Consider the following 20,464-nt stretch of genomic DNA (forward strand, 5'->3'; position numbering starts at 1 on the left):
TTGAGCAAAGTGCTATGAAACTTTTGAGATTGGAGTTGCTTTAAGACGATCCGGTTTGGTCTTGGCCTCTCTCAGACTAGCCATTAGCTTGTCGGTTTGGTCTGAAATATATTTCTCCAAAAAAAACCCCATCTAGAACAAGTGAGATATTGTTTTTGAAAACCTATCAGCAGAACCCCACTATTAAAACCTGACCTATCTACTTACCAGGGATGCATTAATTATAGTTTTTAGGCTTTAAGACTTTCTAATATTGGAAATGTAAAAATAAAGGGCTATAAGTTTCAGATGTATTTGCGCAAATAAAAACCATATGAAAAGAAATTACAGTTTAGTTTTTTTTTCAAAAATCACAATATGGGTTCCATGCCTTTTTTATTTTTTCACAGCTCAAAAAATGTAAATATGCACCAGATATCAAGATAAACATGTTTCTAACAATAATAAAATACCTGACAGTTGACTAAAACTGAAAAAGCAGGTTAAAAATAAAAAAGGGTGTTGTTTCTATTGCTCCAAGTTTATTAAATGATATTTAAACTTAGGAATGTATATGATCAAGTAAAGTTTACAGTCAGCATGTTTTTTGTAACTAATTGTAAATTAGAAAATTTGTACACACTTTAAGAATCAAATAGAACAGTGTGAAATAGTTTTATTTGCAAATATATAATAAAATTTATGTTTAAAAAAAATCTGTTTTACAAGTTTTATAAATAAAACACATTACACATTGGGACATCGTGCTATTTTCTTGTGTCAAAATTAGTGTTTTAGAAAAATGCTCCATTTAAAAAAGTCTGTGTTTTGCATTACTTGTATTTTATTGTGCTTCAGAATACATCTGCTGTAATAAATAGATTCATATTTTATTAGTATTTTCTTTTTTCTAATCTCACTTGTAGTGAAATTGTAAGCGACTCGAGGATAAGATTATTTTTTCGTGGCTCAGAAGASGTCCCTTTAAGTTTCGTTTGCTGTTGTTCCAAAAGCAGTTAAATTATCTGCTGACTGTTGCATCAAAAGCTTTCTAGCTTTAACTTTAATGCTCAACATAAACATGTTGGCAAATTCTGATAGCAACGGATGTATAAAAAAAGGGGTAGTAGCAATCAGAGAAACACACATTTCTGGTCATATCGTACAAATAAGAACATTGTGAACTCTCCCAGCAGGAGTTTAGCATTGAGCCACGTTTCCATTAAAGCTGGACGCTGTGGGTGTGTTTTCATGTTGACTTGTCCTGGTGCAACACCTCCCACTGCAGCGCAGCGAGGAAACGGGCAAAGTCGTGACTTGCGACGCCCTCAGACAGTCTGCCGGGSTGCGAATCCAGCGCTATAATAAACTTTCTGTGGCATTAAGTGAAGTTTGACTTTACACCAGAATGATTTTGAACAAGTCGGAGCCAGAATAAAATAGAAATGTATGATTTGCTTTTGTGTTAGAWAAACAGCTTTTTGAGTTAAGCTTATCTACACTAAAGGAAAAAAACAGATCTGCACAAAAGCAGCCCTGAAGTTCTCATTTTATTAATTCTTCCAGTGACAGCTACATCGTGCGTGTGAAAGCGGTGGTGATGACGCGGGACGACTCGAGCGGCGGCTGGCTGGCTCAGGACGGGGGAGCCCTGAGCAGGGTGGGGGTGTGCCGCCTCCTTCCGACAGACCTTTCCCCTGTTTCYGGCTCTGGCAAGTCCCACTTCCTCATCCGAGGGGAGCGCCTGCTTGACAAACAGGTAAAAAAAATTTTTAAATCAGGTACAACAAATGACTGACTCTGTCCACACCATGTGGTGTAATGATTCAGGAAATGACTTCCTGTTCTGATCTGGCCCCAGGTGATTCTGGACTGTCCTCTGAGAAAAGACCTGGTCTACACCATTGCAATGCCAACATTTCACCACTGGAAGGTGGAGGACAGGAGGTGTGGCCTGTCCTTCCAGAGTCCAGCTGACGCTAGAGCTTTCGACAGGGGAGTACGGAAAGCCATAGAGGACTTGGCTGAAGGTACGATGAGCTGCAAGAGTTAACCATCCTGATAAAACCTAGATAGGCTTGGTCCTGACTAAATCAATAAATATGCCTTTCAAAGTGAGGATGAAACTTGTCAAAATGACATAAGGATAAGAGAACTCAAAACTATGACTGGTACGTTTAACTAGCTGTTGCAGAGCATGAAGCACAACACAGTCTTCAGATAAGACTAATCCACTCTGGGGATGGCATGAGTAGAAGCAGAGTAAGTGGAGGAATATGCATCTGAAGATAAATAAAATTCCAATAAGTGACAGTTTGGGGAACTTTGAATTCAAAAGCAGAAAGACCAGAAAATTATCGAACCCTGTTTCAGGTACAACTTAAAAAAAACAACTGTGAAACGGAAGAAAGGAGTTCGATGTTCAGTCATGATTGAGAGAAGCACGTTTTGCAATATTTTTCTTCTCTCCACAGGCTCCACGACCTCCTCCACAGCKCTCCAGAACGAGAGCGAACTGGGTGATGATGACGTCTTCACCGTAAGCATTTATATTTCAGTAACAATCCGTCTTTGACCTATGCTTTACACTTCCTCCCTATTTATTTAAATCATTCTAACTGTCCAGGTCAAATATCAGGGCTTCCCAGTTAGAAAACTTGGTGAAGGCAAATCTAATGAAAGTGCACAAACTGGTGTTTTTAGTGCCGTTATGTTTGTAAGAGGGGGTCAAAGTTGGTGCATCTGTGCACTCGCAGCAGAGGAAGTAACTGAGCCAAGTGGCAGAGCATGTGCCGCTGTTTTCATTGTGTAACAACGGCATGCTCTTTGTAAGTGCACGATATGGTGCAATCTCTTAGAATCAGTTTGCATTACGCAGTCCAAGTTTTAGATCCGCTCATTATGTCGGATTCGTTTGGGGCTTTTATAGATTTTTTTGAATCCTTCTTTTCCCAGGGTGGAACYATTAAACAATGTGTTCAGTGAATTTCTTTTAACAAGAGTGTGGTGCACACGTTTGAATTTATTGTGGACACACATCAAAACTATGTATACATACTGGTGCAGAGACACACAGACCCCCCTGTACACTAATATTTGATTAAATGTTCCTTAGCAAATTGCACCTTGACCACGTTTGTATCCCTCAARGAGCTTCTGTCACAGTTCTGGTTTGATATTTGTCCGCTCTTGTTTGCAYAGTTTGTGGCATTTATCTAAATTGGCTGGTTTTCTGGCACAAACCTGGCTTAAAACATAGTCCACACATTGGCAAAGCTGAAGTTGAAGAATTTGAAGCTAGCCCTTCATCTTTATTAGTCCATGCACTTTGTGCAGTGCACCCTTACCACATTATGATGCTAGCACCACTATGCTTGACAGTTGGTAGACCGTTCTTAGGCTTGAAAACGTCACCTTGACTCCTTCAAACTTATTCCCTTTCATTGAAGCCAAATAGCTCACACTTTGTCTCGCCTGACCGTAAAATATTTCTACAAAAGGAATTTGGCTTGTTGATGTGGGCAGCTGCAAGTTTCGGTGGAGCAGGAAGCTCTTTCTAGGTTATGCACCTCTATGGTTCATGACAACGTAAAACTGGAGAGTGATGCTGGTGTTTGAGGAAAACTGTAGTTTGTTCTGTGTGGAAAAAAAGGACACTGTATCTCATTTCCATAAATGAAATATGTAAATTTGTAACATTTTAAACAGATGTTTACAGTACAGTGAAGTAAAGAGTTTGGTTATTATTTCACGGAGTAAATGGAAAAACATAGTAGTGTTGCCTTTTTGTATGAGTGGCACATCACTTCTCATGTTTATCCTTGAAACAAGTAAAGTAATCCCTACGATGATATCTATCTTTCCAGAGAGTCTGAAAAGAGTTATAAACCATTGCGATGCTGTGGCCTCTGATAAGCCTTTCAACACAGTCACACTGAGCTTCCTAAACCAAATTTCATTTCCATTTGGTACTTTAAACAAAAAACTCTTCCGACTTATCCGTCAAGTTTGGTTTGTATGTTTTTGTTCTTGGTCTGAGTGACTGCTGTGGAGTTCCAGCGTAGGGTTGAGCATTATTTATCTTTTTTATACCGACATTTTATCTTCAGGTAATATCACAGTAATGGGCAGGGCGTGTAGGGTGTATGGTCTGTGACATGCTGAGTTACTTTCTCCCAGTCTCGCTGTCTCTCTGTTGCRGCCAAACTTCATTCAACTTTAGCGTCTTTTTTATTTTCCTCTTCCTGTAGATTGTTTTGGCACTTGTCAAARAACTTTGAGTCTCGGCCAAAAAGAAGGTCGGMGGGTTTGTATTCTTTCGGCTCAAGAGAAGGATGAGACTTATGGTTGAGCTAATTTTTTTACCATGAAACCTGCTGCCTGTTGCTGCAATGCTTCTCAAATTGAACAACTATGTMGAGAAAAAAAAAGTGGTGTATATATTATTTAACATAACTCCAGTTGTATTTGGTCAATCAACAAAAAATAAATATTGGTGTATATTTCGAAGTCTCTTTTGATACAAATTCATACAGTCTCAGAGAAGATGTATTTTTCCAGCTAGATCAATTTAAATACAGAGATATACTACAATACAGTCATTCCGCCCAAGCCTATTCCAGCCTTTTAGACAAAATCATTTTATGTTGACTAATGACAGAGTTGTAGAGGTATTGGTCAAACACCAAAATAACATTATACATAATCTCAAAAGACATTGCAGATCTCGCAAGGTGTGTGTGTGTTAGTGTTCGGAGTGTGTGTTGCAAATTAATTTTTTATCTCAGTCTCTTTTGATATGACTGAATTGTAGCCATTTTTGTTTTTGRTAAGASTGATTAGCTGTGGTGGTCATCTTGAACTAAGCTGTTAATGGGTTGTAAATGTGCATGCAYTGATTACTTTTTCAGAGTTTTATTAAATTAAGGCATTGATAACATTTAAGTAAAGATGTGCCATGGGTAGCACTAGGCGTATGTGTTATGAGGCACTCTAAGGTAGTAGCACACCAATTTTGATGTCAACATTTGTAAAACAAAACATTTTTGGTTGGTTTACATTGATTAGCTGCAGCAACCATCTTAAATTAGGGTGACCTAAAAGTTTATTCAGTTGTAGATGACGAGACATTTTGCTAACAAAACAAACAGACACGGACGATAGTCACAAGATCTTATCGTGGAACATGAAGTAATGAACACATTTTCTTCTGCAGTAAATAACTATTCTGAACATTATCTTATCTACTCAGAACTCTGTAATCTAAGTTTTTTTTTCTTCATGTAAACCTGCCACAGTACATGAAGTGTGTTTGTAGTTTGTGTATCAGGGCCTCTTTAAGTTAGCATGAAGAACCCCCCTCCTCCTCCTTTAGCACTGTAATCTGACACCAGGGCCAGCAGGCAGGGTCAGAAGGTCACTTCCTGTATCCCACCAGCTCCCTCCCTCCCTCCAACCCTCCCTGCCACACACACACACACACACACACACACACACACACACACACACACACACACACACCCGCCCAGCCACCGAACTAGCAGCTGTTTCCCAGCTTAGTGCAGGGCGGTGATTTACGAGAGGAAGTGCCTCGTGGTTCATCTTTGACTCGAGCTGTCTGTTAGGGCCAAGACTAATAGGTGCTCTGCTGGGAGTGTACAGCCACCGCAGAGACGCACACAAACACACGAGGAAGGAGTGGAGCGGTGAGGCGCTGGCGGGGGAGCAGAGCGGAGTGGAGGGGAAGTGGTGGGAGACGAGTCCAGGAACATCAAGGCTTTTTGGTGGAACAAATCCAAAGCAGGCTCTGGGCTTTTTGTCGCTCGAAAAACTGCACAATTTCTAGACCTGTCCCATTCAGTTTTACTGCYTATAACTAACATACAGTATCTCAGAAATATGTGATCTTCCAGTTTTTGCTTTCATTTAGTAAGAGTTGCTTTTATGGAATGGGATCTTTAGGTTTTATATTGTTTGTTAACAAGGTTGCCSTTTGTCACCGATTCTGTTCATTACTTTCATGGACAGAATTTCTAGGCGCAGCCGAGGTGTTGAGGGGATCTTTTTGGTGATCTTAGGATCGCATCTCTGCTTTTTGCGGATGATGTTGTCCTATTGGCTTCATCAGATCATGATCTCCAGCTCTCACTGGAGCTGTTCACAGCTGAGTGTGAAGCGGCCGGGATGAGGATCAGTGCTTCCAAATCCGAGACCATGGTCTTGAGCTGGAAAAGGGTAGGGAGCCTTCTCCAGGTCGCGGAGGAGGTCCTGCCCCAAGTGGAGGAGTTTTAAGTATCTCGGGGTCTTGTTCACGAATGAGTGAATAATGGAGCGGGAGATCGACAGGCGGATTGGRGCTGCGTCTGCTGTAAAGCGGGTGCTGTATCGGTCTGTCGTGGTGAAGCGAGAGCTGAGCCAGAGGGCAAAGCTCTCGATTTACCGGTCAGTCTACTTTCCTACCCTCATCTATGGTCACGAGCTTTGGGTAGTGACCGAAAGACGAGATCGCGGATACAAGCGGCCAAAATGAGTTTCCTCCGCAGGGTGTCTGGGCTCTCCTTTAGAGATAGGGTGAGAAGCTCAATCATCCAGGAGGGACTCAGAGTGGAGCCGCTGCTCCTCCACGTCGAGAGGAACCAATTGAGGTGGCTCTGGCAGCTGGTTAGGATGCCTCCTGGAGACGTCCCTGGTGAGATGTTCTGGGCACGTCCCACTGGGAGGAGACCCAGAGGAAGACCCAGGACACGCTGGAGGGACTATGTTTCTCAGCTGGCCTGGGAACACCTTGGGATTTCCCCAGAGGAGCTGGCCCAAGTGGCTGGGGAGAGGGAAGTCTGGGTCTCTCTGCTTAGGCTGCTGCCCCTGGATAAGCGGAAGAAAACGGATGGCTGGACGGATTGTTTGTTAACAGTAGGAAATATGTAGACTGTTTAAAAAAAACTAATGTGGAATTTAAAGGTTTTCTCAGGTCTGTGAATATGGCTTTCTTTGTTTTTTATGTTTCCCTTCTTCAACTAAAACTTTTTAAATTAATGGGTTATTATCAGTTCTTTATGAAACTTGACAACAAACCAAAGAGCTGTTTGAGTCAGATGATATGGAGCAGGAACACGTTGAAAATATTTAGGAATGAATAARGTTTCGTGGGTGCTCAGATTAAGACATTCTGATCCTCCTGTACCGGCAAGGGTTTCCCTACAACCAACAGATGAACGGGACTTGCCTATTTAAATAACGGTAAATAATGAATGGGGCTGGTTGTGATCTGTCAGGTTGCAGGCATCAGTTTTTCTTCCTGTTAGTTTGTGCTAACCACGTCCTTTCCAAAGGTTAGTGGCAGAGTTCGTGAAGAGAACAGTTGTAGACGGGTGGAAATGCTGCTGCAAATTTACTGCCATTTAAGGGATATGAGGAGGATGATTGGAGGTGTGTGTATGCCTCGAAATTATTCCTCATTCAACAAACCTAAACTTAACCAGAGCTCCCCCCCCACCCCCCCKCCCCTCTGTTCAGCATGTCTCATCTCTCGCTATTTTGGCTCATTCACAACAGGAGGGGAAGAGGGGGGAGCAAAAACTACTGGAGCAATTCTGGGCTGATCCCAGGAGWGTGAGAGGGACTTGCTGAAGGATGAATCGTCTCGAGCTTTGAGCTGGGGCATGTTTTGTGTCAGAAATAACTTGAAAAGCCCCTCTGTCCAGCCTCGGATTAGAATATATAGCAAGAGGATGTCCAGGAAATATATAAATGTGCCCCCCCACCCCCCTTTCTTTGTCCTCTTGTGCAGTTTGGGCTTGTAGCTGAAAAAGTCTGGTCTGTGTTTGGAATTAGTTGCAGCCAAGGAGGCCAGGATTGGACTGTTTTTACACTGTATTAGTGCCCCCCCCACACACACACACATACAGAGCCCATACCCCTCCTCTGTAATGGCTTCTCGGGGGGGCAGAAGCAGCATGTTGTGTTATTTTTGGCCGGCTGCTCTGAGGGGCTTTGTAAAAAAGCTGGGGGAAATTCTCAGCATGGCAATACAATATCCATGTAGGGGACAGGATATAATAGGGATGGCTTCAGCAGACAGACAGACAGACAGACAGACATCAGGTCTGGGTCATATAACTCTGATAACTTCACGGAGCTGTTCTTAGTAACCAAACAAGTGTTTTGCATTATAGATTTTATAAAGTTTGATGATACGTTTGTGACAAATCCTGGGAATGTGCGTGATTTAAAAATTAATCACACCGACAGTCAGTTCAGTGCGCCTACACATTTGCTTTTTGCAGACGCGTTTATGTGGAGGTCTGATTTARATGGCCGTCAGAATGAAGCAGACAATGTGTTTGAAAATGATAAGTGGTCAATAGAAATGTATTTGTGTCTGTTACTGGCTTTGTCTGCTACTTTTGATTTGAGAACGTGAATAGAACTTCTTATTGAAGTTCTTATTGAAGTATTGAAGTTACTTCTTATCTAACAACTCCAAATTGGATTAAATGCAAGTTTTTCCAAAGATAGGCCRACAGATATGTCATTTCACCTTTTTTTTTCCTGCAATAAAAGGGTGTCCTGTGACTTTGACTCACCCTGTATTATAACTAGAGACACAACTGGAAGCTAGAAGTTGAAGCCACATCTTTTGTAATGTTGCTGATTTTGGGAAAGCGTGCTAATAATTTGTTGGGTTAGTTTCTCAGACATCTGCATCACAGTTGTAAATGTGCAAACAGGAAATTACTGAGCAAAGAAAATAAAACTAAATGACAGTTTTAGTTTTATGGATTGTTAAACAGTTTTTAAACTAAATATGTTTGTGACATGTTAGCATGCTAAACTTATTGCCAAACTGCTTGTGATATCAATTTTTTTGCAATAAATATGAATGCATTTTTAGAAATATAAAAGTTATCACAAATTGAAAAAAAAGGTTTCCAAGTTTTTCACGCTGCTGAGATGAACACTTGTTCAGATAATTGCATATCAAGTAACAGGAAGTGACAAAAGAGTAATGGCAGCATGTAGACAGACTGTTGCTACAATAACAACACAGATAGTAGAGAAGAAGCTGATGTTTCTTTAGATCATTCTGAGTCGCTATCAGACAAATGAAGACGAGTCAGAGTTCAAATAATATTGTTTCAATAAAAAAAGACCAGAGAGTTTCTTTTCCGAAAGCGTTCCCCTTTCATGTCACTTCCTGTTTCACTTTGATTGAGCCAAGTTCAAAAGAAAATTACAGTTATTTGACAATAATGGTAAAATTATGTGTTTTCTGCCAAGTTTCTTAAATATAAATATGTTTTATTTGACTTTTTGTATTTGAAGGATATGCACGTCACAGACACTTTAAAGCCCTTCACAGTGCAACTAGATCAGAGGAACCCAAAGTGGGGCCCGCGGGCCAAATTTGGCCCACCAAGCCATTTGATTCGGCCCACCAACAGTTGCCAAAGTTAAAAGGTTGTAACCTGTTCTACTATGTAGAAACACAGTATTTCCATTGGTCAAATGACTATATAAAAGGGCTGTAGTGAAGGTAGTTTTCATTCATGCTGTTGACTTTAGCTTTGATTTATTAGGATTAAACATGAAACATGAAACAACAACAATAAATATTTAGATCAGATTTAACCCCACGTGTAGATTTGCACACTTRYTAAGGCCACAAAAACTCATATTTTATCAATTTATAAAATGTCCCATGAGCCTTTGCTACTTGAGAGTATGGCAGACTTTATCCAAGCGTACAGACTTAAACAAAAGAGGGCCATTGCATTGCATAYTCACTAAAAATAAAGGACTTTACTTAAAAAGTATTTGTATGTCATGTATTATATTACTGCATTTGGCCCACAGCCCTGGATAGATTTTCATTTTGGCCCTCTCAGGGAAAATGTTTGGGCACCCCTGAACTAGATAGTCTGTATTTGTGTTTGYTTTCCTTTTAGTAAACAAGCTAATGTAAAAAATTATTAACTAATGCTACACATCAATTTCCAGTCACTCTTTGCTCCATTTCACTGGACCAAACACATCTTGAAGCAGTCCTCTTTCACACATATACCCAAAATGACACGATGAGACAGGAGAGGTCCCGACCTGTCCATCAATAGTCCCCTCAGTGTACCCCCCCAGTGTGCCTGTCTGGAATCTATCTGTCTGAGCGATACATGGCAACAGCCCGTTGTGTCCGGCCAAAAATTCGAGTTAGAAGAGGAGCCTTGACAGGCTTTAGCGGAAATGGAACATGATACTGTTCACACATATGCATGTAAACACGCGTGGAGTGGTGTTTGAAACGGTGGAATGTGGAGAAGCTGCGATTGAGGGAAGGAGGACAGGTTGGTGTCAGGGAAAAGAGTGAAGAGGAGGGGAAGCAGAGTGAAAGAAGAGGAGGCCAGAAAAGGTGATTCTTTGGTTACTGTGTGCAAAGGACTGGAGCCTTGATATCAACTTCCAATGTATACTTTATCTGAAGCCTGCACCCTTTTAAAATACAGGACGTTTAAGAATTTGTTGCTGTAATAAAAATCCCAGGTGAATGGATTATTTTGTTGTTAAAAAGGCTGTTGTTTGACTTTTYTGGTGCTTCTTTTATTTTGTCCACCTTGTTATTATCAACTAAGGGATTCTAAAGATAATTCTTAGTAGATGTCCATGCACATATGCTTTAAGGTGTGTTTCTGACACCTTATGGTAAATGTTGTTGCTGAAAGTTTACTTCACATGCACAAACCRAAACATAGATCCGGCGACTTTAAAAACAGCTCACACACATCCTGTTTTTCCAATCAGCCAAGCGCCGGCGTTTCCTGTTTTTGTTTGTCCAATCACGGTGAGCACTCGCGCCAGCTACTTGTTTGACCTATCCAATCTAAAAAAAAAAAGGCACCTCCTCAGCTCACATCCTGTGTTTGTTTGTGCCCCCTTCAGAACGCCACAGACAGCTCCTCCAACTCCTCTCAGAAGCTGGACAGCTCCCTGCAGCCGCTCGAGTCCTCGCCCCTTCCGCAGAGACACAAGTGCTTGCCAGGACATCATCACGACCTGCACGACTCCTTCCAGATCCCCGACCACTACTACTTGGACCAGGTGAAGCTGAGATAAGCCTTTCTGCTTGCATTGTGACGCAATGCCAAAAAGAGGTTTTGAACAGAAATATAGGCCATAGATTGGTATGGTACAAAATATTGATGGACTAATAAATCATCTCACTTAGCTGCAACTGTTGGCAACAAATTGTAAAGGGCATTCCTTGAGCTCAACACCTGTGTTAGCCTTTGACAGGTGTAGCACCCCAGTGAAACACCCTCGCCCGCTCCTGTCCCTGGTGCATGTCATGCTGGCACAAGTGCTTGATGCCACTATGGCTTATACACAAGTAGAAAAAAAAATCCTAAAAATAGTGGCACTTTCCCATGGCTGATTGAGCAATAACGGGTTTATCATCAGATCAGATCAGATCATCAGACTAATTATGAACCGACACTTTATTAATTATTTCCCAACTGCTGCAATTGGTGCATAAGTACGTAGCACAGATTCTCAGTGAAGGAGTATTGAAGCACAACAAGCCCTACTTGTGTTCTCAGGCAAACATATTCATTATTTTCAGAGCTTCATGCGTGATTCGTATAGAAATGCTTTAGAAAATTTATTTTGTCTTAAAAATGACAATCAGCATTCAAATGAAAACATTTGGGGGCAACAGCCCTTCTATAATTTTTAGGAACAGGTCCAAATCTGCCTGTTCTCGTGTCTGAAGTTCACTCTAGTGGTTGAAGTTGTGATCATGGTAGGTAAGCTGTGGGTGGGTACAAAGTGGGCTTATGGGAGTATGATGTGCATGGATGAAGGGCAATGAAAAGATGTGCACGGCCTGAAATTTAGTTTTGCAAACTGAAGACAAGAATAGGTTATGGTTATCAGAAACGGTGGAAAACACAATTGCGCAGGTCGCACAATTCCCAGTTTAGAATGCAATCAAAAATTCACTGAGACTGGGACTGAAACTTTGCCTGTTTTCTTGCTATTTGACACTCCCCTTCACAACTGTCTCAGTTATAGGAAATACTGCTTTAGGGTCTGCAGATTGGGTATATTGTGAAAATACTATTTTGAACCATTCGATGGAAATCGTATATTGTGATAATACTGTATGATTCCCACCTGTAGTTATGATCACAGTTAAAGTTTGTTGTCATTTATTGCTTTTAGTGTTTCGTCATATAAGCAATGCAATCGTCTTGAAATGAAGTTTTTCTCTCTTTAGCCATTTTCCCGGATTCCTCGCCGCGTCACCTTCGAGGATGAGGAGATAGTTCGGATCAACCCCCGGGAGCGCAGCTGGGAGCGGAGCACGGAGCGGAGCACGGAMCGCCACCTGGGGCGCCAGTCGGACCGCCACTGGCACACGGGGTACGAGGACTACCGACACGCGACGGTGTGCGACAGGTTCATCCACACGGACGACCCCGAGTCCTACGTCCACTTTGACAAGACGGATGCCCAGAAACACGACTACACCTACCCGCTGGCCCCGGCCCTGTCGCCATCAGACTCTGACCCTGCTCTCGGACCCCTAACCAGTAAGGGCCACTGCGGCTCCTATCATCCGGGCTTCTCCTCGGCGGTCTCTGCCCAGCCTCGCTCCTTTTTCTCGGGCTCGTCGTCGTCCAGCAGCAGGAAGGGGCGGAAGGACAAGGGGATGGAGCGCGCTCAGTGCGAGCACTGCGGCGAGGCCTTCTACCTCTTCGAGAACCGGAGAGGCCTGTGCCAGGACGCGCCGGACCCCGTGCGCGCCTGCATCCATCGGGTCAGCTGCATGTGGCTGGCAGACACCATGCTCTACCACTGCATGTCCGACCCGGAGGGGGACTACTCGGACCCCTGCTCCTGCGACGGCGAGGGCGGAGGGGGCCGCCTCGGCACTCGCTGGTTGGCGCTGCTCGGCTTGTCCGTGGTGGCGCCCTGCCTCTGCCTCTACCCACCGCTCCACGCGTGCCACCGGGCGGGGCTCGCGTGCGGCTGCTGCGGGGGCCGACACAAGGCCCTGAGCTGAGAAGCCGGACCGGGAACTCTCTCGCAGGAGACTATGAAAAACCTAAACTCAACGCAAGCACAGGGAAAGGGAAGGATGGGGAGACACACACAGGGGTCTCTCGCCTTGGATTTTCTTTTATTTTTTTTTAGGGGGGAGGTTTCTCTACAATTTCCAGACACTGAAATAAGCCAAATAAGAAGAAAAAAAAACTTGGTGCATTTTCTGAACAGCCTGGGAAGATAAGCTCCCCCTCATGGCAGACAGTTCTCTCAGCTCTCCACGTGGCCATTTCATGCTCTATTTCTAATGAGAGAGCAGATTTTTTTTTTTCAGGGGGCCTTTTTTTTATAGTCAGCCTATACGTCATGTATCACTTATGCAGGTACTTTATATTGTTGTATTTGTACATCGACTCGGCGTCAAAGAACTTGAATTGTTTCTTTGTTGTATTTTATTTTCTCTTCCATGTTTCTGTGGCCATTTTGTTTAATTTTCTATTCCGATATCAGGCCTGCTCAGTTAAGCTCCAGCTACAACAGAAATCAGACACTACACCTCTTTGTGTGTGTATGTGTGTGTGTGCGTGTGTGTGGTTACAGTGTGTGCTGAGGCCCTTTTTGTTGTCTGTACTGCAGCTTGTAGTCAAAACTCATGTACATATTCTTCATAGTTCTCCATCAACTTTTTTTTTTTGGTCACCCAAAACAAAACGTGGTACTCATCTTAATCGTCATCTAAAATCCCAAAGATTTGTATTTTTCTTCTATTTATTTATTTTTTTAACTGAATTGATCGACCAGAAAAAAAAATTATGGTGCTGGGTTGTAATTCAGTCCCTGAATTAGATATTATTTTAAGTCCTGCTACGATAATCGAGCATCTCCCGTCTCCCTGCTCCTTTTCGCATTACTTCCAAACAGTGCCTAGAAACCACCTTTACCGGGAACCCACGAAGTCTTACGCTTCCTGACCAGTTTTATTTATCCTTTTGGCTCCTTTTCCTTGGCCAGCACTTGAAGCAGTTCAAGATTTTAAGGCCCTGATTCCTCTCATTCTTGCAGAACCTCAGTCAGCAGTCCATCCTTTCACATCCAGGACTGAACAAAAAAACCAATCAGACACCGTTTAAAACAGGTGTCGCTCTGCCTTAAACATGTGGCGTCTCACTCCAGACTTCCCCCGTCACTCTCTGAACGTCTGCTTTAATGAAAATTTAGGAGTGTCTTTTTACGGCTCCAGTCGCATGCTGCTGGATTCAACTTGATTTGAATTATTTTTGTAACAAAAAAGTACATTTAAAAAGAAAGTTCTCTTAAAATATCGAAGCTATAGACTCCGATTTTGTCTGCGACGTACAATCACCCCGCCCCCCCTGCTTTAAAGAAATGTCAACACATTGAGGTTTATTCAGAGAAATATAAGCTTCATTTGATTGTTTTAAAAATCACCCTGAATGGGGCTTATTATACTGTTTTTTTTTTTTTTTTTTTTTTTTTTTTTGTTTGTTTATTGCTAAAACCATGATTAGGACTAATTTGGGACAAGTTTTATACCAGTTTTACAATCAGTTGAGTTGTATTTATTAAAGATGAGCCTAACCTCTTGAATGTGTTATGAGAATAATTTGACATTTTAGGAAACAGAATGTTGCGAAACGAGCCAAACACTTAAAATGTGACATAAGAGCAGAAGTGTACAAAGTACTTAAAAATAACTAAGTAAAAGTAAAAAAAAAATACCTAAACAGAAAATGACTGTGGTAAAAATGAATTTCACTGACAAGAAAAGTACGTACTGAAGAGTCATAAAACTGTTCACAATAACTGGAAAAGTAAAAGTACTTTTACACACAGTAAAAGTATCATTTTTATATTTTGAATGTAACAAACTGAAAGTAAAAGTTACAATTTAAAAAAATGATTGGTAAAATTACAGCTTCTCAAAAACATTACTGTCACAAAGTAAATGTACTTTGCTACTCTACACCTTTGCGTAAGAGACAGCTGGTTTGCAAATTTTGGAAACTGCTCGCTCTATTTAGCAATACCATAATTCTTGTATTTGAGGCTTTAAAACCTATAGGAATCATGTGTTGTTAGTTAAATAATTAAGTCCTCGTAAAAGGCAAAGACAGAGTCGCTGTCAGAAGTCTCTTCAGGTTTAAAAAAAAACATTTCAAAGAGGTTCATAAAGAAAGATGTGCTTTGTTATTTAACATTAAATAGAATCAAGCTGGCTGCTTTCATTTATTAACGATCACAAAAAAAATCTTCCTTTTGAGGCCTTGTATGTGTTGCTGAAAAAGGGGAGACGAACATGAGAAACAACTCACTGAAACCACATGTGACCGGCGTGTGCTATTCATCTCAAGCCTACAGCGAAGTTTGGGTTTTTTTTTCCTCGTCCTTGCCAGATTTGGTGCATTATCAGAAGCACAAAGAAGGAAAGTCAGATGGATGACAAAAAGAGCTTGGCTGCATTAAGAAAGACTTAGTTAAAAGTTTGGGGGTCCGCGGTGGTTAGGGTTACAAACTCAGGCTGTCCCCCACCAGCTGCTTTGGTGCTCCCAGGGCCGACCCATGGATTGATTGATTGATTGATTGATTGATTGATTGATTGATTGATTGATTGATTGATTGATTGACATAGTATTGTAAGAATATTCGTGTTCAAAGACTGAAGTCAGTAGAAAACCACCAATGTTAAATAATATGATTGTTGGACGAGATAAAACCATACAAGACCATACAAAACCAGAATTCTGGGAGTGAGGATTTAATGCCATTCGGATCTGACAGGAAACCACACACTGCCGAAAAACCAGGAAGTTGATCCATTTATAGGCTGTGTCCAAAACGACAGGCCGGGTCCTCTGGAGGACCCAGACTACCCGGTCTCGGCGGGCCGGGTCCTTGGTAGACCGGGAAGACCAGAAAAAAAGAGGCTGTGAATTTGGACGGTCTAGCCTCCCCTCCTTACCCCGGCGTACGTCATGTCACCTAGCAACTGTGACGACGCTAAACAAGCAAACTTAAATCAAAACTAGAAAAATATCAATACATTAGCATTATTAATATCACAAAACTATYAAATTAACTTAAAGGTATCATTTGAAGAACTAATTGACCCGCTGTAGGTTCATGTTTATTTCGTGTTTTTATGACGAAAAAATAATATTTAAAAACATGTCCATACAAATGATAAAAGTATTAGAATTACAACCGCTAAATTTTTTTTATTTTTACATCACCATATTTTTATTTAAAACATATTCTTTTCTCTCGCTTCGTCCACCATTACTAGCATAAAAAAATCTCCAGTCGGGCCGCAATGCATTATGGGATATGCTGGGCCGGGAYGGATCCATCAGACCTGTCCTTCGATTCGGGCCAAAGGAAGGACGTATTTGTCGGCCGCATCGGAGGAGTCTTCGGTTTTGGACGTCCTTCGTCGCGGCGCTGTGACGTATGCGGCCGACGAATTCGGCCTTCGGAGGACACGGCCTGCCGTTTTGGACACAGCTATAGAGTCTTCAACGCCCGTGTTCGCCCCCTACTGGTCTACGGCTGAATCACGGGCATTCATACTCAATTCTTCCCTGATGTTTCCATAACGGATAAATATGTGTTGTTATAGATATTTCGGACATGTAACTAATCTATATCAATCAACACATTATAGATTAACCATTATAAAAAGGAAAACCTAAAAATAGTGTTGTGCTTTTAACATCAGTACTAATCTGTAAAAACTATAAATTTCTTCAAGATGGAGCACAATGAAATTACATTTAAGAAGTTTAGGCTGTATAGGCGAATGCTAAGGGCGCCATCCGTAGGGGGCGCCACAAATGGGGYGATGAAAAGAACWGCTCGTTAACATCAAACAGGTGTTCATCATTYCTGTCAATAGATGTAGGCAGGCATGAGGTAGACTTCTGGTATTCTGTTTCTAATTAATTATAGTAACTATTGTAATCGGACAACCTGGTTCTGGTTTCTAAAGATAAAAAGTATTGATGAAACTATTTAATTTACTATGCGAATGTATGTAAACTGGCAGTGAGATTTAGAAAATTGTGCAAMGGGCGCCGCCTGAAATCTTGCCTGGGGTGCCAAATTATCTAGGGCCGGCCCTGAGTGCTCTGAACACAAAAGAGTGTCTGGAATGTGATGGGGGAAACATAATATGCTGTTTAAAGACAAAAAGATGCAGGATGTCAGTGCAGTCCTTTAAAGAAAATGAGAATAATAATAATAAAAACAACAGAATATCTGATTGTTTTGCCAAGGAAATGTCCTTCACTGTAGTTGAGAACCCAAAATGCTTGAGGAAGTTATTTTTCCTCCCTGCTTGTATCTGTACCATACGTCCAGTGTGTGTGTGTGTGTGTGTGTGTGTGTGTTGATGCCACATCTCCCCTCTTTCTCCTGCCCCCCTCGATCCAATGCTACAATCACACACTGACACTGTTCTATTAGAATCTGAACTTTTTAAACGATGCCGTGTTTCAGGGACAGGGCCAATCAGATTGGAGAGTGCGTCTGTGCGTGTCGGCGTTAAAATTGTAAAAAAAAATTTTTTTTTACAGTGATCTCACATGTCGGAGCCATCTACAAGTGCCTGAACGCATCCTCTTTATCTCCTTGTGTATTTATAAATTTGAAGAGAAATTAAGAGAAATCTCTTGGAACTGAATTAGACCCGGTTTTTTTGTTTGTTTTTTACACTTAACTATTTTTACCTCTGTAAAAACAAAAGAAAATTATATTATATATATCAAGTGTATGTTGTACATTTTTATTTTTTTTAATGGTTTCCAACGTGTATGATGGATGTAGCTCTTGCTCTCGGGAAGGAAAGGAAGTACTTTGTCGATACTGAGGAGTGGCCAGGTCTGTGTGAGGAAGCTGAAGTGAAATGTGTGTCTTACCTTCCGCCTCTAATAAAAAAATGAGAGAACACACAAAATTTTACATGAGACTTGCTGATTGATTTTAAGTTTCACCAGGATGGTTTCCTCCCCTCAAGTCTGCAGTAAGTTAAAATTTAAAAATTTCTTTTGAATGCATGTTTATAGTGTGGCTTTAAACCAGGGCTGTCCAAACCAAGAGCCGATTTCTCTCCGTATTTGAGGAAAAGTTATATAACAAATTATTCTAARAGAATTATTCTTATAGAAATACATATTTCCAAAGTATGCTTTTGTGTGACACTCAGAACATACATTACTTAACAAATAAGGAAAAGATTACATTTAGAAAGACTCAATTCATTAATATTAATAATAATAATAATAAACATTCAATTTATAGGGCACTTTACATTCAAAAATTTCAAAGTGCTACATCAAAAAATAAAATAAAAAATCAAACGTGGCCATAAAAACTGCAAAGCGGGTGGAGTTTTAGTCCTTTTTCCAAGGATTCTGCAGTCTGTGGTTCCCTTGATCTGGGAGTGAATTCCACAGACGAGGAGCAAATGTGCAAAAGGCTCGGTCCCCCATGGCGCTGAGCTTTGTTCTGGGGATTTGGAGAATCGCTACAATGCCTSATGCCTTCTTCTTTATCAACAGCTTATTTCTTAAAGATAAATGTTACCACAATCCAGCAAATCAGATAAAAATAAAAACATCAAACTCTCCCTAAAAATCCAATTATTTGACTTTAAAATATGAAGCGAACACTTTAAAAGATTGAGTCTTTATTGCTCTTTCCACATCAAAATCAAAAATTGATCTAAAAAACAAACTTAATTTTCTTGGCTTGAGAGTTGTCCAGCTGTCATAAGGAGGAGAATGTACCAAATACAGTGACATAAAGAGAAACCATCAAAACTATTTTACATTTGGGGCCTGATAAAATGTTAACAAGGGCACAGATTTGGCTCGTGGGCCTTCAGTTTCATGTAGAATTTTAAGTGTTGAAAACCAGAAGAATTTACTTTTAAAAAGTTGATCCAAAATTATAAAATAAAATAATGTTTGCATTCATTTTAAAAACACGTCTTGTAGGACGTGGTAAATATGAGTAAAGGTTAATAAAACCAGACTAGACTTTGATTTTGTAGTAGAAATAAGTTTTTTTACTCTTATTATTATTATTATTTAAAAGCAGATTAAGTAAAAAACAATAACTATTTTAATATCTTAGTTTCTGAGTAAGTGTTATAAAAAGTGGTTATTTCATAATGTGAATAAAAGAAATTTGAAGTGGACTTTGATTCTGTAGTTTAAGTTTTTTTTTCTTTTCATTGAGGATTTTCAATTATTGACAAAGCTCACTGGATGTGAAGCGAAACATCTTCAACCACAAAATCAAAGTCCAGCTGGATACACCAACATATTTTATAGTTTGGTTTATGTTCTGAACTAAAAGCAGGACTTAAAACTTTACAGGAACATTAACTTTACATTATTATTTAGCTGATTTTCATATTTTCTGTCTAAAATGAAGTTTAAAAACATTTCTTTACTTTTTTGTTGACTGCGCCTCAACGATGGGCTTTCAGAATAATTTCTTTTTTAAATCAAAAATTCAAACCCATTTTTTTGTTTGCTTGTTTCATTTATCTACAAGACATTTTACATCAGTTCTCTCAACTTCCTTCCTCACCTTTAGCAAACAGCATCAAGGTTTCATGTGTGTTGAAGATTTTTCACCCGTTACCTTGACCGTCAGAGGTTGTACTCAAAGTATTTTTATGTTTTCAACCACATCTTAGAGAACCTCAGTTTGGACTTTAGGTTTGTGGAGTTAAGCAAAGCTAATCTAATGTGGTTGTTGAGGTGGAGGAGACAATGATTTCATGACAAAAGGTTCCACAGTTTTAAAAAAACAACCTACGCACCAAAAGAAAGCACAAAGGAGAGAGGGGGGAAAAAGCCACCCAAAACTTAGCTCAGACTCTTCTCMTCAAGATGTCTTTCTCCAGCTGCCTCCTTCCTCAGCAGGAACATGTGGAGCTGCTTCACTCTGGATGTCTCTGGAAAAGCATGTGGGCGATAATGATGGAGCGCCAGAGAAGCAGAGGGGGAGGGAGAGAGAGAGAGAAGAGAAAAAGAGGGTCCCTCAGGGCTTTTAGGGGCCTGCTAAGCAGCTCAACGGCTGCAAACAGCATCCCAGTCCACATGTGCAAACATTTAAGATATCTGCTGGTGTAATGGGGTCAGTGTGGCCCCCCCTCTCTCTCTCTCCCTCTTTGTGCACCAGTGTTCACTTCCCAGCTTACAGAAATCGGGAGATCCTTATCTCAAATCCAAAAATAGGCAAAATTTTGGTTATTTTTTTTTTATCTTGAAACTGACCAATTTTGCTCAACGTAGCTCCTAAACAAACTAGCATATTTTTTCCTGTCAAGTCTGACTAGTTTCACTGACCCACCATGAAACTTGTTGCAAAAGTTGCTGTATCAGCTGAGGATGACTTTCACTTAGCATCACACTAA

The 20,464-nt window shown here is 40.8% G+C and overlaps 1 protein-coding gene across 1 annotated transcript; it reads left to right on the forward strand.

Annotated features, from left to right (window-relative positions):
* Positions 1 to 1,387: 1,387 nt before the first annotated feature.
* LOC106534856 (sprouty-related, EVH1 domain-containing protein 2) lies at positions 1,388 to 14,858 on the forward strand. The gene is made up of 6 exons (XM_014031623.1): positions 1,388 to 1,401; positions 1,522 to 1,738; positions 1,841 to 2,009; positions 2,454 to 2,518; positions 10,909 to 11,067; positions 12,248 to 14,858. The coding sequence occupies exons 1-6, from the start codon at positions 1,388 to 1,390 to the stop codon at positions 13,034 to 13,036; spliced, it is 1,413 nt and encodes a 470-aa protein (XP_013887077.1). The 3' UTR covers positions 13,037 to 14,858.
* Positions 14,859 to 20,464: the final 5,606 nt, after the last annotated feature.

Source organism: Austrofundulus limnaeus, unplaced genomic scaffold (assembly GCF_001266775.1).
Source record: "Austrofundulus limnaeus strain Quisiro unplaced genomic scaffold, Austrofundulus_limnaeus-1.0 Scaffold1287, whole genome shotgun sequence".
Lineage (NCBI taxonomy): Eukaryota > Metazoa > Chordata > Actinopteri > Cyprinodontiformes > Rivulidae > Austrofundulus > Austrofundulus limnaeus.